General features: G+C 46.0%; 1 protein-coding gene and 1 long non-coding RNA gene across 5 annotated transcripts in view; one reads left to right on the top strand and one right to left on the bottom strand.

Annotated features, from left to right (window-relative positions):
* HLTF (helicase like transcription factor) overlaps positions 1–10800 on the top strand; it is a 67170-nt gene extending 56370 nt beyond the window's left edge. For 3 of the 4 annotated variants that reach the window (XM_075068475.1, XM_032806207.2, XM_032806208.2), the window contains 2 exons: positions 3292–3387; positions 10663–10800. In XM_075068475.1, the coding sequence (XP_074924576.1) occupies positions 3292–3387; positions 10663–10749 (183 nt within the window). In that variant the 3' untranslated portion in view covers positions 10750–10800. Of the gene's footprint in view, positions 1–3291; positions 4601–10662 lie in introns of those variants that run through there. The other variant, XM_032806206.2, reaches the window with a different exon arrangement.
* Positions 10801–11888: 1088 nt separating this feature from the next.
* On the bottom strand, positions 11889–12496 carry LOC142047193 (uncharacterized). The gene is made up of 2 exons (XR_012656369.1): positions 12293–12496; positions 11889–12252 (listed from the first exon to the last, which is right to left on the bottom strand). It is a non-coding gene; the product is annotated as an uncharacterized LOC142047193 (long non-coding RNA).
* Between the last annotated feature and the right edge of the window lie 2561 nt (positions 12497–15057).

Below are 15057 nucleotides of genomic sequence, written 5' to 3' on the forward strand. Positions count from 1 at the left end.
CAAAGGGAGGTCTACGACCGATTCTAGACCTGCGAGGACTCAACAAATTCATGATAAAGTTGAAGTTCCGCATGGTATCCCTGGGGACCATTAGCCTATCTTTGGATCCTGGAGACTGGTACGCCTCCCTCGATATGAAGGACGCGTATTTCCACATCGCGATTTACCCACCACACAGACGGTACCTCCATTTTGTGGTCAACCATCAACATTTTCAGTTCACGGTCCTTCCATTTGGCCTTTCTACGGCTTTGCGAGTATTCACAAAATGCATGGCTGTAGTCGCCACCTCCTTCCGGCGTCGTCGGGTGCACGTTTACCCGTATTTCAACGATTGGCTCATTCGAGGGACCTCCGAGTCACAAGTGAGACATCACCTGTACATCGTCAAAGACCTCTTCAGGAGCCTAGGCCTGGTGATCAGCATAGAGAAGTCCACTCTGATACCCACGCAGAGAATAGACTTCATCGGGGCGATTCTAGACTCCACTCTGGCCAGAGCCTGCCAGCCACAGCCTCGTTTTCAGGCAATGGCTACAATTATTCAAAGCCTCCAAACCTTCCCGACAACATCGGCTCGCGCTTGTCTCAGCCTACTCGATCACATGGCCTCCTGCACCTTTGTGACTAAACACGCCAGGCTACGCCTCCGTCCATTTCAAACCTGGCTTGCCTCGGTATACTGGCCGGGCCGGGACAGCCTGGACTCGATCCTCACTGTTCCCCCGAATGTTTTAGGCTTTCTAACCTGGTGGCTGACTCCCACCCTAGTTTGTGCAGGGATGCCATTCCACCCACCGCAACCTTCGATGGCCCTAACCACGGACGCGTCATGTCTGGGTTGGGGTGCCCACCTCGACGGCCTCCGCACTCAAGGCCTATGGTCAGCTCAAGAACTAACCTTACACATCAATGTGCGGGAGCTGAGGGCAGTTCGTCTAGCGTGCCAGGTGTTTCGAGAGCATCTCCAAGGCCATTGTGTATCAGTTTCATGGACAACACAACGGCCATGTATTACATAAACAAGCAGGGCGGCACATGCTCCTCCCTCCTTTGTCGGGAAGCCATTCAGCTCTGAGACTTTTGCATAGCCCACTCACTCGATCTGGTAGCATCCTTTCTCCCAGGAGTTCAGAACACTCTGGGAGATCACCTCAGCAGATCCTTCCTGTCTCACGAGTCGTCAATTCGTCCGGACGTCATCCATTCTGTTTTCCGGAAGTGGGGCTCTCTCCACATAGACCTCTTCGCCTCTCGCGAGAACAGGAAATGCCATGTGTTCTGCTCCTTCCAGGGGCGCTCCCCGGGCTCCCTCTCAGACGAATTCCCGATACTGTGGACCAACCGTCTACTCTACGCCTTTCCATTGTTCCTGCTGGTCCACAGGGTCCTTCTCAAGCTCCACAGGGACAGTGCCCACCTGATCATGATCGCTTCAGCGTGACTGAGGCAGCACTGGTATACCATGTTGTTCGACCTCTCAGTGGCAGACCCAATTCCCCTACCACTCCGGCCGGATCTCATAACTCAGGACTTCAGCAGACTTCACCATCCAGACCTACAGTCTCTTCACCTCACAGCATGGTTGCTGTGTGGTTAAGCCGGTCTGAGTTATGTTGCTGTGTCTCGGTCCAACAGGTACTCTTGGGCAGTAGGAAGCCTTCCACTAAGTTGACATATCTGGCCAAGTGGAAGCGTTTCTCCTGCTGGTGCGCTCAACATAACACTGTCCCCATGCAGGTACCAGTCCCTAGTGTCCTGCACTACCTCTGGTCCCTGAAAGAACACAGCCTAGCGATCTCTTCCATAAAAGTGCATCTGGCAGCCATCTCCGCCTCCCACCCGGGGGAGGATGGGCGATCAGTCTTCTCTCACCCATGGTTTCGAGGTTCCTCAAGGGCTTGGAACGTTTGTACCTGCAGGTAAGACCCCTACCCCTACCAGGGACCTCAATCTGGTTCTAGCCAAGCTTATGGGTCCTCCTTTTGAACCGCTAGCCACCTGCTTGCTGCTGTACTTCTCCTGGAAGATGGCCTTCGTCGTTGCTATTACTTCAGCAAGGGGAGTATCCGAGCTTCGGGCTCTGACAGCGGACCCCCCCATATACGGTGTTTCATAAGGACAAGGTACAGCTGCGACCACACCCCACCTTACTCCCTAAGGTGGTGTCTGCCTTTCATGTCAATCAAGACATCTTCGTTCCGGTCTTCTTCCCAAAGCCGCACTCATCGTGTCGGGAACAACAGCTGCACTCCCTAGACGTCCGCAGGGCTCTCGCCTTTTTATATCGAAAAAATAAAACCCTTTCGAAAGTCACCTCAGCTCTTTGTAGCGGTGGCAGACCGGATGAAGGGCCTGCCGGTTTCCCCCCAGCGAATTTCATCTTGGGTGACGTCTTGCATCCATGTCTGCTTTGATTTGGCTCGCGTTCCGGCTAGCCACCCCACTGCCCATTCTACTCGGGCTCAAGCTTCATCTGCTGCCTTCCTGGCCTATGTTCTCGTCCAGGAAATATGTCGGGCAGCTACCTGATCATCGATTCACACCTTTGCCTCACATTACGCATTGGTTCAACAGTCCAGAGATGATGCAGCTTTTGGCTCAGCAGTTTGCATTCTGCAACATCTCACTCAGACCCCAGTGCCTAGATAAGGCTTGGGAATCACCTAATTGGAATCGATATGAGCAAGCACTCGAAGAAAAGACGATTACTCACCTTTGTACCTGTTGTTCTTCGAGATGTGTTGCTCATATCCATTCCAAACCTGCCCTCCTTCCCCTCTGTCGGAGTAGCCAGCAAGAAAGAACTGAAGGGCCGTTGGGTCAGCAGGGGTATATATCCGGCGCCATAATGGCGCCACTCCAGGGGGCGACCCAGCCGACCCACCGAGTGTTGCTTCCAACGAATGTGTACGCAGCGCGTGCACACCTAATTGGAATAGATATGAGCAACACATCTCGAAGAACAAGTGACAAAGGTGAGTAACCGTCTTTTTTTCCCCCAAGACCCAAGATTTGTCTGTTTACTTTGTCACTTGCACTTTTGGCAAAGTAAGTGAATGATAGAGCTGCACTTCATTCAGAGTGTTACCATATTCGGTAAAATTTCCAGAAACTTAGGCCTATATTTCTAAATCCATACATAGGCACTTAAATAAGTGGCCTGACTTCAATGTGCTAAGTACAGAGTAATTCTAATTAATCACTTAAGTGCCTAAATTTAGGCACCCATTTTTGAAAATGTCTGCCTCTTACTTTAAATGTGTTGTTTTTCTTTTTAATGTATGTTAGTTCATTGTGAAGAACTCAGTGGAAGAAAATATGCTGAAAATCCAGAAGAAGAAGAGGGAACTTGCAGCAGGAGCCTTTGCAGCTAAAAAGCTTACTGTTAGTGAAGTAAAACAAACCAAGATTAATGAAATTAAGAGTCTGATTGATTTATAATTTTGTAAGAGGGTAGGTCAATCGTTCTTTCTGAATAAAGGATATAGTACTATATTTGATATGGCATTAGTTTTTATGTGCACACACTCTGTGCGTTTATAATTATGCTGTTAAAGTACTTTGGCGGATAGAATATAGACTGTGAAATCAGCTGAAAAGGATAAAAATTGGTTTGACTATTTAAATGTTAATTAAAATTCTTTAAATATTTTTGTAGTCATTAAACTTTTATAAAAAGTCATATTTCAAACATTACAGCATTTCTGCATACAAGTAGTTTATTTGAGAAGTGGACCAAAAATATCGAAACAATTATATAACTTATTTCACTGTGCATTCTTATTTGTAAATTTCTGACCTATTCTAGAATGAAAATGAAAACTGTATTTTTCTGGCACTCTTTGCAAATATGACCATCTGTGCCCGTCCCCCGAATAGAAACATTAAAAAATGTAAATAAAATGCAGACTAGAATATAAAACTTCCTTTTAACCAGTCAGGTCTTGTTCATTGTGCTTCAGGACTGATAGTTTATAGTAATTGCAAAACTAAAAATGTGTAACTCCTTGTGAAGACTAATATTTAATTATGGATTTATTTTCTGTCAGTCTGTATAGGTAGTTATAAAATATTTTATAAGTAAAACGGAGGAAGACACTTTTGTGTATAATGTACAGTTGCAACGGGGAATGAATGCTCAAGAGTCTCCAGGATTTTATCAAAGTGAACTATTTTAACTGTAAATATAAAATACATACATTTAGTGTTTTCCTTCTGTTAAATAGAATTCCATTTAAGTGTATAAAAATTGTAATTCTATATGAATTTTTTTTGCGCTATGTGGGAAAGAACACGTACATTCTAGTTTTGGCATTAGTACTATTGTATGTAACCAATCCATGTGTTTGGAATATGCCACTATATATAGTTTTGCTGTATGCAGTATACAAGTATGTTGTGCATTATTTGTAACCCCCCCCTTGGAAAATAACTACAATTTCCTTTTTAGGTGGTAAGAAGCTTTATAATTTTTTCCTCCATCACTAAATACTTTTTTATATATATAAGTTGGAAGATGCCATGTGGAACACTGATCTGTCTAGAACTTGATTTACAGGGGAAGGAGCAATTTGATTAAAAATTACTCCAAATGTTAGTTGAGAATCTATGGTTCTGTTCTTTCAAACTTAGTAAGTAGCACTGAAGAGCTGAAGTTGGGTATCACCTCTCCCACCTACCTCCTCCCAGTTGCCTCTATCCGCAGACATGTGCTTCCTTACTGCTCCATTCTGCCCTCCAGTGTGATAGCTGACACCTGGCTCAACTAGCCTGGGCTCAGAATCAGACGCAGGGAATTATGTGTCTGGGGAAATTCAAGAAGGGTTTCTAGTAACAGGGAAGTGGGTCAAAATTTGCTTTTGACATGTTCCTCTTTCCATTTCCCATCAGCTGGTCAGTATTCTAGCTGTTAGTGCAAAATTGTAACTGAACAGCAACTGCACATCCAATGAGATTAATTTTGGGTGAATAGTTTAAATTCTTAAAATTTAAATATAAAGGGTAGAAGTTCTTATTCTGTTCAGATATAAAATAACAGATTCAAATCCATTATATTTATATTTTTCCTTCTGGTTTAATGGTCCTAACAGGAAGGGCTACTTAACATGACTGGATAATTCCATGGTGGTGGCAATATTTTAGTCAGTCTATTATAGTGCCCAAAGGCACTCAATCAAAATCAGGGTCCTGTTGTGCTAGGTGCTGCATAAATAGGTAGGAAAACATGATTCTTGCCCCAGCAGATTACAAATGTAATTTAAAACAAGATGCAACAAGTGTGTATGAGAAACAATAGTAGGGAATGGGGAGGGAGGATGAAGCTAACTGGTAATTCACATTTACCTAGTTATTTGCATGAATTTACCTTCTACCTAGCTATTATCAGGTGATTTCATGCAGGTCTTACTGTACAAATGTGTTTTAGGGAGAAGAGGGTAGGACGTTCATGAATTAGGTTGGGGTGGACGTTTTATGCACAAAGGATGGAGGGGAAGAACTGTATGAGAGCATGACATAAGATACACGTGCAGATAACTTGGAAGGGCCTTGATTATGAGGACAAGATGCTTGAACTCTGTAAAATGGGGAGCCAGTTGAGAAACTTAGAGGAGTGATATGGTGAAGGCAGGCAAAAAAAGCATGATCTTTAACAGCTTTGTTTTGAATTGACTTGTATGGCTTAATACAGGTTGTTAGGGAGAAGGTGGTTGAGGAGATGATGGCCTGGGTGAGAGTTTAAGCTGTGTGGTGAGAAAGAAAAGGCAAGATTTTAGAGATGTTATAGAGGAGGAACTGACAAGATTTGGATGCTGCCTTGATGTGTGGGGCAAGGCAGGGAGGAGTCATAGTAGCCAGTTCTACCACCGCCAGTAACAAAGCCTAAGAAAATAGCTTCAGGAGTGATGACTCTTAGTGTGTGATTCTTAGTATTTGTCATTTAAATAGTATGACCCCAGTCAGCCACAAGCAGGTATCCCATATGACTACTGTATAAACTCAGTGCATTAAACCTCATGCTGTAATAAATGTAGAGCAGGTGTATACAAGCAGGTCACCCGTATGCAGTTATGCCCCTTGGCAAATTAAGTTTTCCTTGATATCTTTGTGGATCCAATTAGTGTGGTTAGAAGTAGGAAATCATTTTTGCTTATGGATCAGAGGTGGGTTTAGCATTGAATCTTCCCTGCCTAACTTTCCTCCTCCCACTCCCAAGAAAACCTCACCAGGTTACACATCAACTGGTGCTATTGTACGCTCTTCTTGATCAGCCTTTTAACCTTTAATTTGTCCTGAGATATGTTGACCTAACAATGCTAAGGTAGAATTATGACTGTTCTGGACATTAGATTATGAAATGACTAGTAGCCTCATTGGGTATGTCTACACAGCAACTAGACACCCATAACTGGCCTGTCCTAGCTGACTTGGGCTCGTGGGGCTTGGGCTGCAGGGCTGTTTCATTGCTGTCCAGACCCTGGGGCTTGGGCTGGATTCCTGCCTCTAGTACCATGTGTGGGCTGGGAGAGTCCTAGCGCTCAGGCTCCAGCCTAAGCCTGGAAGTCTACACAGCAGTGAAACAGCCCCGCAGCCCAAGCCCTGTGAGCTCAAGTCGGCTGGCATGGGCTAGCCATAGATTTTTCCTTGCTGTGTAGATATAATGGAGTGAAGCAGAATAAAATTAATTCTGGTGGCGGGGTGTTGAGTGGTTTTGCCCTTTATTGCTGCTCTTCAAGGGGGCAATATATATTCTTCAAGTGATTGCTCATACCCATTCCAGTTAGGTGTGCGCGTGCCGTGTGCATGTTCGTCAGAAGACTTTTTACCCTAGCAACACTCGGTGGGTTGGCTGGACACCCCCTGAAGTGGTGCCGCTATGGCACAGGATATATACTCCTGCCGACCCAGCCACCCCTCAGTTCCTTCTTACCGCCCGTCGGCCGTTGGAACAGTGGAGCATGGCTTAGCTGACCTCCACTTCCCTAGCTACTTGTAGTTCTCTCGTTCATTATTGTGTACATAGTTGTAAACTTTTTATATAGTTTATACTTAGTTTATCTGTTTATAGCATAGTTAGTGTAATGTAGTTAAGAGGGGTTCAGGGATTAGCCCCTTCCCCGCACCCGGTGCTGGGGCGCATGCCCGGTTCACCGGGTTTCAAACCATGCTCGGCCTGTCGCAAGCCAATGCCGACAGGAGATACACACGACTCCTGTCTGAAGTGCCTCGGGGAATCGCACCTGACAGCTAAGTGTTACATGTGCAATGCTTTCAAGCAACGAACAAAAAAGGAGCGGGACTTCAGATTTAAACAGCTCATGGAGGTGGCTCTCACTCCTCCACCTCTGGCGCCGAGCACTGGTCAATCGACGGGCAGAAGCGCCGCCTCAGCACTGGACCACGCCGGTACTGCCAAGGCCTCTCGGCGCCGGCTGTCGCCAGCACCGAAGTCGGCTCCACGCCGCTCCCTCTCCCCGAGGTCAGGAAAAACTAAGACTCCTGCTGCTTCTGTGCCGCCTGCACCACAGCCAGAAAGCTCATCTAAGTTGGATCGCCTGGTGCCGACACTCGCCGTGGCACCGACAACATCGGCACCGTCGATTCCGGTCCCACAAGGGCCGTTGAGTCCGGTGCCTGTTAGCTCCCCGGCGCGAGCCGCAGTAGAGCTTACTATCCCATCTACGCCGGGGATGTCCTCAATGGCGAGGGATCTGATTGCCATGTCAGCCGACGCTGCCTCTACCCCCGGCGCTGCCGGTGCGGGTAATACAGTCTATAGGCAAGCCGGCCTTGATAAGACCACCTTCTGTCAGCATAGCGGACCGGCACCGTTCACGATCACAGTCCTGCAGACGTTCTAGGTCCCGACTGCGCTCCCAACGCCGCTTGCAGTCCCGGCACCGTTCTCGGTACCGGTCGCACTCACGGCACCGGTCAGTATCTCGTTCGCTAGCCCGCTACTCTCAGCACCTTTCCAGCTCCCGGCACCGCTCCAGGCACCATGACTCCCATAGCTGCTTCCGACGTTGAGCCTCGAGATCTCGGTCGACCTCCTGGCACTGCTCCGGTCGTAGGTCCCGATATCGTTCCCAGTACTAGTATGCCTCCCGGTACTGGTCTCCAGTGCCGAGTAGAGCAAGGTCCACTAGAGACAGAAACTCTGCCCAGGGCTTCTCCGCTCCTCCATGGCCATCCAGACACACTTCAGTGTCGTCCCACACGGACAGGTCTTATGCTCAGGACCGCGATTCTGATGTGCCCACTGGAGTCTTTCAAGAGGCCCAGATCCAGGACCGAGGCCCACATCAGTGGTCCTTCTAGACACCTTGGGCGTACCACGAGGCGCAAGGTGCTCCAGTAGTTCCATCTCGCTCTGCCCCATCAGAGCACCGACTGCCAGAGGCTACAGCTAGCCATCCCCCTCCGGTGGGTGGAGGAAGCACCAGTCCACCCACCGGTCTCCCTGGTCCCACTGGAGCAGGAGGCTGTCCAAGAGCAAGAGGCCACACAGGACCCGCTCGTCCCCAACGTTTCCTCTTCCTCTTCTCCAGATGAGGCGGTGGCAGGAACATTCTTCTCAGGCCCTCCTCCAATGGTCCTGATGGGCTCTCAGGTTATCCTCAGGAGGGTAGCACTCAGTATGAATCTCCAGGTGAAGGAGGTCCCAGAGGTAGAGGACCCGGTAGTGAGCATTCAACATTCTAGAGATGATGCAGTCTTTGGCTCAGCAGTTTTGCATTCTGCCACATCTCACTCTGACCCCACGGTCTAGGTAAGGCTTGGGAATCACCTAACTGGAATGGATATGAGCAATCACTCGAAGAAGAAAAGACGGTTACTCACCTTTGTAACTGTTGTTCTTCGAGATGTGTTGTTTATATCCATTCCAAACCTGCCCTCCTTTCCCACTGTCGGAGTAGCCGGCAAGAAGGAACTGAGGGGTGGCTGGGTTTGCAGGGGTGTATATCCGGTGCCATAGCGGCGCCACTCCAGGGGGCGCCCAGCTGACCCACCGAGTGTTGCTAGGGTAAAAAGTCTTCCGAAGAACGTGCACGCGGCATGGGCACACCTAACTGGAATGGATATGAGCAACACATTTCGAAGAACAACAGTTACAAAGGTGAGTAACTGTCTTTTTTGTAGTGACTAAAATCTGCAGTTTAGCCTTAGGCCTCTGCCTTCCTTCTGAATCTGCTAATTCACATCAGCTGCTGCTGCTCTGATGCTGAAGGATTGAAACCACAGGTCTCGCCCTAGGAAGGATACATTGATTATAACAGTATTGCCTAAACCGAGCTGGGAAATAGCATGTCCCAGAGATATGAATGGGGTGTCAGGCTGGAGCAAACTTACAAGTCACTGATTTGCCCCCTTACCCAAAAGTCAAGAACAATAGTTTAATAAATCTAAAACGACTAGATATTTAGATAAATAAAAACATCTGTTATATCAGGCACAACTACAATGAAGCTTAATCCTTAGACTTAGTAACAAAACCTGCTCACAAACTGACATTCAAATCTCTTTGTGATAAACCATTGCAGGGTTAGGTGAATGACCGGGAATTTTGCACCTTCTTAAAAATCCAGTACTGTACTGCTCACTGTTGAAGATGAGATGCTAGGTGCTCTCATCTCTTTAGTCTAATGCAGAATGGCATTTCTCTGGAACCCAAAAAAGTATTTGATTCTAAAGTGATTGTGCTTTTACCACATGCTGCACAACAAAGGCAGCTTTCAGTAGAAATAATTTAGGGATACAGATGGCTTCAAAAAGGCTACTTTAAGTAATTTGCCTGTAATCTACCTGACCATTATACCATAGGTGGATATGAAATTTTGTCTGCTACTTCTACTCCAGTTGAGCATGTCTTCTTCATAGTACCACCAGTTCATTTTGAATATGGCTACCTAATATTAATTTTAATCTATTGTGTTGCTTGTTTTGCGCAAAGTGTCATAGGAGTGGGGGAGGGTAAATTATGGCGAGACTTGCTCCACTCTAGTCTTGATCCAGTTCTGCCTCCCGGTTGACACCTCCATGCTGCAGCATGAATTTACTTCTCCACTCTACTGAAGTGTTCCGATACAATGATGCTGGGAAACTTTATAAACCACAAGTGAAAGATCTCACCCACGTATTCGTATATTGTTTGGGAAAAGAGAATGGTTAAAGCTTAGGATGAGGGTTTTCTTTTCTGGGCCTGTATTTCCTTCAGTATATCTAGCTAAGATAGCCAACCACAATTAAGACAAGTACCTGTGTGTTGAGTTGGCTTCCCACTTATAAAGGGGGCTGAGCAATGAAAGACTAGGGGATTGATTGGGGGGAATGGGTTCTAAGTGGCTATCCCTCTTGGGAGGGGGGGATGTAACAATGTGCTTCAGTCTTTGCTCTTAAAATGAAATTTGGGACTACTAACTTTTCCATTGGAAGTGCCCCTGGATTCCAAGAAATGAGTAATGGAGCTTTTATCTGATTCTGGAAGAAAGTGTGTAATTCATAGGGGAAAAACTGGAGTGTAAATTTGGGCAACATTAAATACCAATTTAAAATGCCCCTTGCCAGGGGCTTCTCCTTCTGTTAGTTACTCCTGAGGGCATTCTGTGCACAATATTTTAAAATTCTGCACATTTTGTCAATTAAATGTGGTGGCTCCAGCATGGCATTGGGGAGCATAGGCCACTGGCTGCACAGAGATGGGAGATCACGGTGCAGCTCCTTCCTGGGACACAGACTCAGCGGTGAGGCTGCACCCATCCCTAACACAGCGCAAGGACCAGGCCTGCCCCTCTGAACCAGGTGTGGGCAGGCAGGCTCAGGAAGGTAGGATCCAAGTGTAGAGGGGCTTAGTATTGGGAAACCAGGTGTGGGTTGACGGGGTTCTGTGTGGGGTAATCTGGGCGTAGGTGGCTCAGTGGGGGATCTGGCTGCACAGGGGCTGTTTGCGGGGGGGTTCTGGGTGCAACGGTAATGGGATTCTGCAGGGGGGTCCAGGTGAAGGTGGTTGGGGCTCAGTCGTGGGTGGGGTGGATGTGTGGGGGGGGGTCTAGGTGGGTAGCTTGGGAGAGTCCAGACGTGGGGGAGTGGGGTGGTGATCCAGGAGCAGCAGGTGAGGGCTTGGTAGGATGGGGATCCAGTTGCAGGTGGCTCGTTGGAGTGGTCCCAGTGTAAGGGGAGTGGGGTTCATGGGGGGGGGTGAGGCTCAATGGGAGCTTCTGAGTATGAGGGGGTCTGGATGCACAGAAGTTGGGTGGATTGGTAAACAGCTACCTGCATAGTGATCCTGCTTCCTACAGCTGGGGGAGAAATCTGGGGGTGGGTCTGACCCAGCCCTGGATGCTGTGCAGGGGAAGAGGAAGTCCCATACTCCCCAGTCCAGCTGGGACTAGCAGCTGAACCTAGCACAGGGAAGGAGCCACCAGATGGGTCTTTTCCAATTCCATCCCTACCCCCCAGTGATTTACCTCTCTGCTGGCTGCCCTCGGCACCCAAACATACTGCTGGGCAGAGTCTCATGACTGCTCTTCTTCTGGCTTCCCTTTGCTTCCTCTGTCAAGAGTCATTTTTCTGCAGGGAACCCAAGAAAGCTGCAGGGGACACAAATTCTGTGCAAGTGCAGAGGTGCAGAATTTCCCCAGGTGTATGTTAGTGCTCTCTCCACCATCTTATAGCTGTTCTAGCATAAACAGTTCAAATATTGTGCTTTATAAAAGCAGTTACTCTAGCAGGTGGAGTCACTGACAATATCCAAGGAAGGCTGAGATTCTTGGGGCACTAATCTTATGCACTAGTAATCTTTTCATCTTTGATTGCACTTTTATGTCAGGCACATGAAACCACGCTAAACTAGTACATGTTGATAGTGCAGAAGTAGTACTAACCTACAGCATGGATCAATAAAATTTATTAACAAAGGTAGCATATGTTCTGCAAAGACATCACTTGGGAAGGAGGTGTGCATAAGTTAAATCTAAGAGCAGAGACCATACAGGTGCATGGAAACATGCAAGAGAGCACACAGAGGTGTTATATCCTTTTTCTGTTGCTCTGGTGAACCATTAACTTCAGCATTAGAGTATGACAGGAAGATTTAATATTGCATGGTCAAATTCAGACTTTGCAAAATGCTGTGAGAATGATCATTGCACATACTGGTCAACTTATACTACTGCAGTTAAGCTTTGTTCAGCTTTTACACTGTTTCTTGCCATGTGTTGCCTTAATTCTGCTCTCATCTATACCTTACACCTTTACTTAGGGCCTCAAAATGCAAGTAGCAAATTATAACAACTATCTCACTGCACAAATTGAAGTAGAGATAGGAAGGGTGTAACTTTAGTAATACCCAAAAGATGAATAGTGGGAATAGGTATTTTCTTCATCTTTCTGCAGCTTGGAAATATTTAATGAACCAGCAGAGGCTGGGAATGTAGCTGTCTGCTCACAGGGTGTGGTTGGTCAAACCAAAGCCACAACCTTCCCCTACCTTTTAAAGAATTGAAAATGTTTTATTGCCATGTTGTATAGAATTTAAGCTCTAAGTGCTAAATAGCTATGGCTTGCTTCCAAGGCTGGCCCAATAGACCTTTTAAGTTTCACTGAACTATGATAACTATTGATTGAAGAAGTTGCAGTCTACAGCAATCTTCTGGTCTCCAGCTCTCTAGAGCAGTGATGTGTAGCCTTTCTGCTTAATAAAACATTTCCTTAAAATAGTTGTAGTTACTAAATATTTTTCAGGGAAGAATCTCCCCTAAAATTAGAACTCCCGTGTTAGCTTTTAGGCCAAAAGCTTCATTAGTTGTAAAGTTGGAAATAACACACTTTAAACTCTCATTAAAAGATGAAGTCCTTAAACTGTTAATTCAGTAGTATGGTTCCATGGACAATCTTAATTCTGATTGTATATCCTCCACCTAACAGGGTTAGGGATATTTTTTTCTCTCTCAAACAGTGGAAACACTTAACAGAAAGTGGCTACTGTCTTTTCTGTGGAAAACAAGTGAAGACTCAAATTTCTTAGCAAATGTGGTATTGAGCTCTACAGTAAATGTAGCATGAACACAGCTATAGAAGTGAGTGCAGCTCTCTGTTAACTCCTTTGGAAGGGAAAACACCTTGCCCTCAGTGAGCTGGATGCCCAAGGAATGCTGATTCATTTATATCAAGTTCATTTTAACTGGCAGTTTCCTTATACTGAAAAAAGAAAAATTAAATTAAAATGCATACAGTCTGCTCAGATATCTGGCCCTTGTTTTTCAGAGGATATGGTAAATCTTTCCTAACTAAATATCTAGATGCTTTTGTACAGACCTTCATATACCACTAGGGCCCAAACCAGATGGCCATTAAAAAGGGAAAATAGTACTGTGTCATAAAGCGCTGGCTGAGTTTTAAGTCATTTCAGATTCATGTAATGAAAGCTATATAAACAATCTTGGTAGAGAGTGTTCTATTTAAAGGCAGACTAATTGCTGTAGCTACTGTGCACCCATAGTTGCACAGTAACAAACATGCTACCACAAGCTGTATGCACAGGCCCAGTATGTCAGTATTGCGGTATTCAAGCAGAAAATAAATTAGTGTGCAGAGATGATGCTGTTGCAACACTACTGATTGTGTGCCTCCATGGACGATCCTCTGGAGAACTGTTTACTGGTAGTAGGGGATTGGTGGTAATGATGTTAGTCCTGCTACATACAATGGCGAACTCCAGGCTTGCTAGTCCTGCTAAGTAGGATGTTAAACTCAGAACTAGCAGCTGGAACCCTGTCAATACAGTTATTAGCATAGACTCTTCACTACATCTTGAGTAAGATAACATGCCCCTTTAAACATGTGCACAGGCAATATTAGAGCAGTGATCAGGCACTAGCATAGTAGGATGAATTGGTGACTGCAAATTAATGCCATTGGCTGCATCCAAAGATACAGGCTGATATGAACTAGCTGAAGGGTAGGCAATGGAAAGTTCTGGGAGTGATGGTTAAACCCTTGAACCTTCAGAATGAGTGTGCTTCTTTTATCACAGATGTAGAATATCCTCCTCACCCTACCCCTGCTACACACTTCATGAAGCTGGCATGTATCTGGAGCTATACTAGGCTTTATTGCAGTGCCTGTGCTCCTGCCACGTACTGCCTCACCTCTTGTTGCCTTGCTATTCAGGCCAGCAACTAACAATGGAGTAGGTGAAGAGGCAAGCCACAGTACCTTGTCTTACTCCATGCATGGTTCTTATGTAACCCTTCTTCCCCATCGAAAGTATATTAAGTACCAGGGTGCCATGCTGGAACCTGGTGTATTGGACTTTTAAGCCACGGGTTTGCTCAAGGCAGAGATGTCAACTTCTACTGAAAGTGTTCCTTAGAGCACCTTTTAAGGTCACTAGGGTTAGAGATTTTCTTTTTTGAAAGCTAGGGAGTAAACCTTTCTAATCTCTCCCAGCTGCTGTATGCTAGATTGCTTATTTGCCCCCCGCCCTAAAGCAGGCAGACCTCCTGTATGTTCCATCTCCTTGAAGCACTTTTGGTTGATCTTTAAGGGATAAGATCCTCTGGATCTCAGATCTGCTTACCTGACTAGTTTGTTTCAAGAGATACTCCCTACAGGACTCCTCTGCTCCTAGTCTGATGAGCAGAAATGTGAGTGTCTTTACTCATCACTATCTCTCTATCCAGTGGCAACTACGCCAGATAGTTTCCAGGTAGCACATAACTAGGGAGCTTGCCCCGGGCAGCTGGCTAGTGGACTCACTTTTTTTGGAACACTCTTACAGTGTCCCCAAAATAAAGATGTCCATTACATTGTAGGCTCATAGAATAGCTTGTGAATTTAAGATTTGGAATAGGTGTACCACTAACCTTAGTTTTGTGTTGTTTTTTTTTAAATTACTGTAGTAGTCTCCCATCTCTAACAGTCAGAACTTTGAAACCACTGCAGACTTCTCCAATATTTTACTTGGAATGGCTCAAGATTATGAGGTAGGGAAGCCAGAAATGCATCACAAGTTTTTTTATTTTGCAATGAGTGCAATATTACAGGTAAAACTCA

This window comes from Chelonoidis abingdonii, chromosome 8 (assembly GCF_003597395.2).
Source record: "Chelonoidis abingdonii isolate Lonesome George chromosome 8, CheloAbing_2.0, whole genome shotgun sequence".
NCBI classification, from domain to species: domain Eukaryota; kingdom Metazoa; phylum Chordata; order Testudines; family Testudinidae; genus Chelonoidis; species Chelonoidis abingdonii.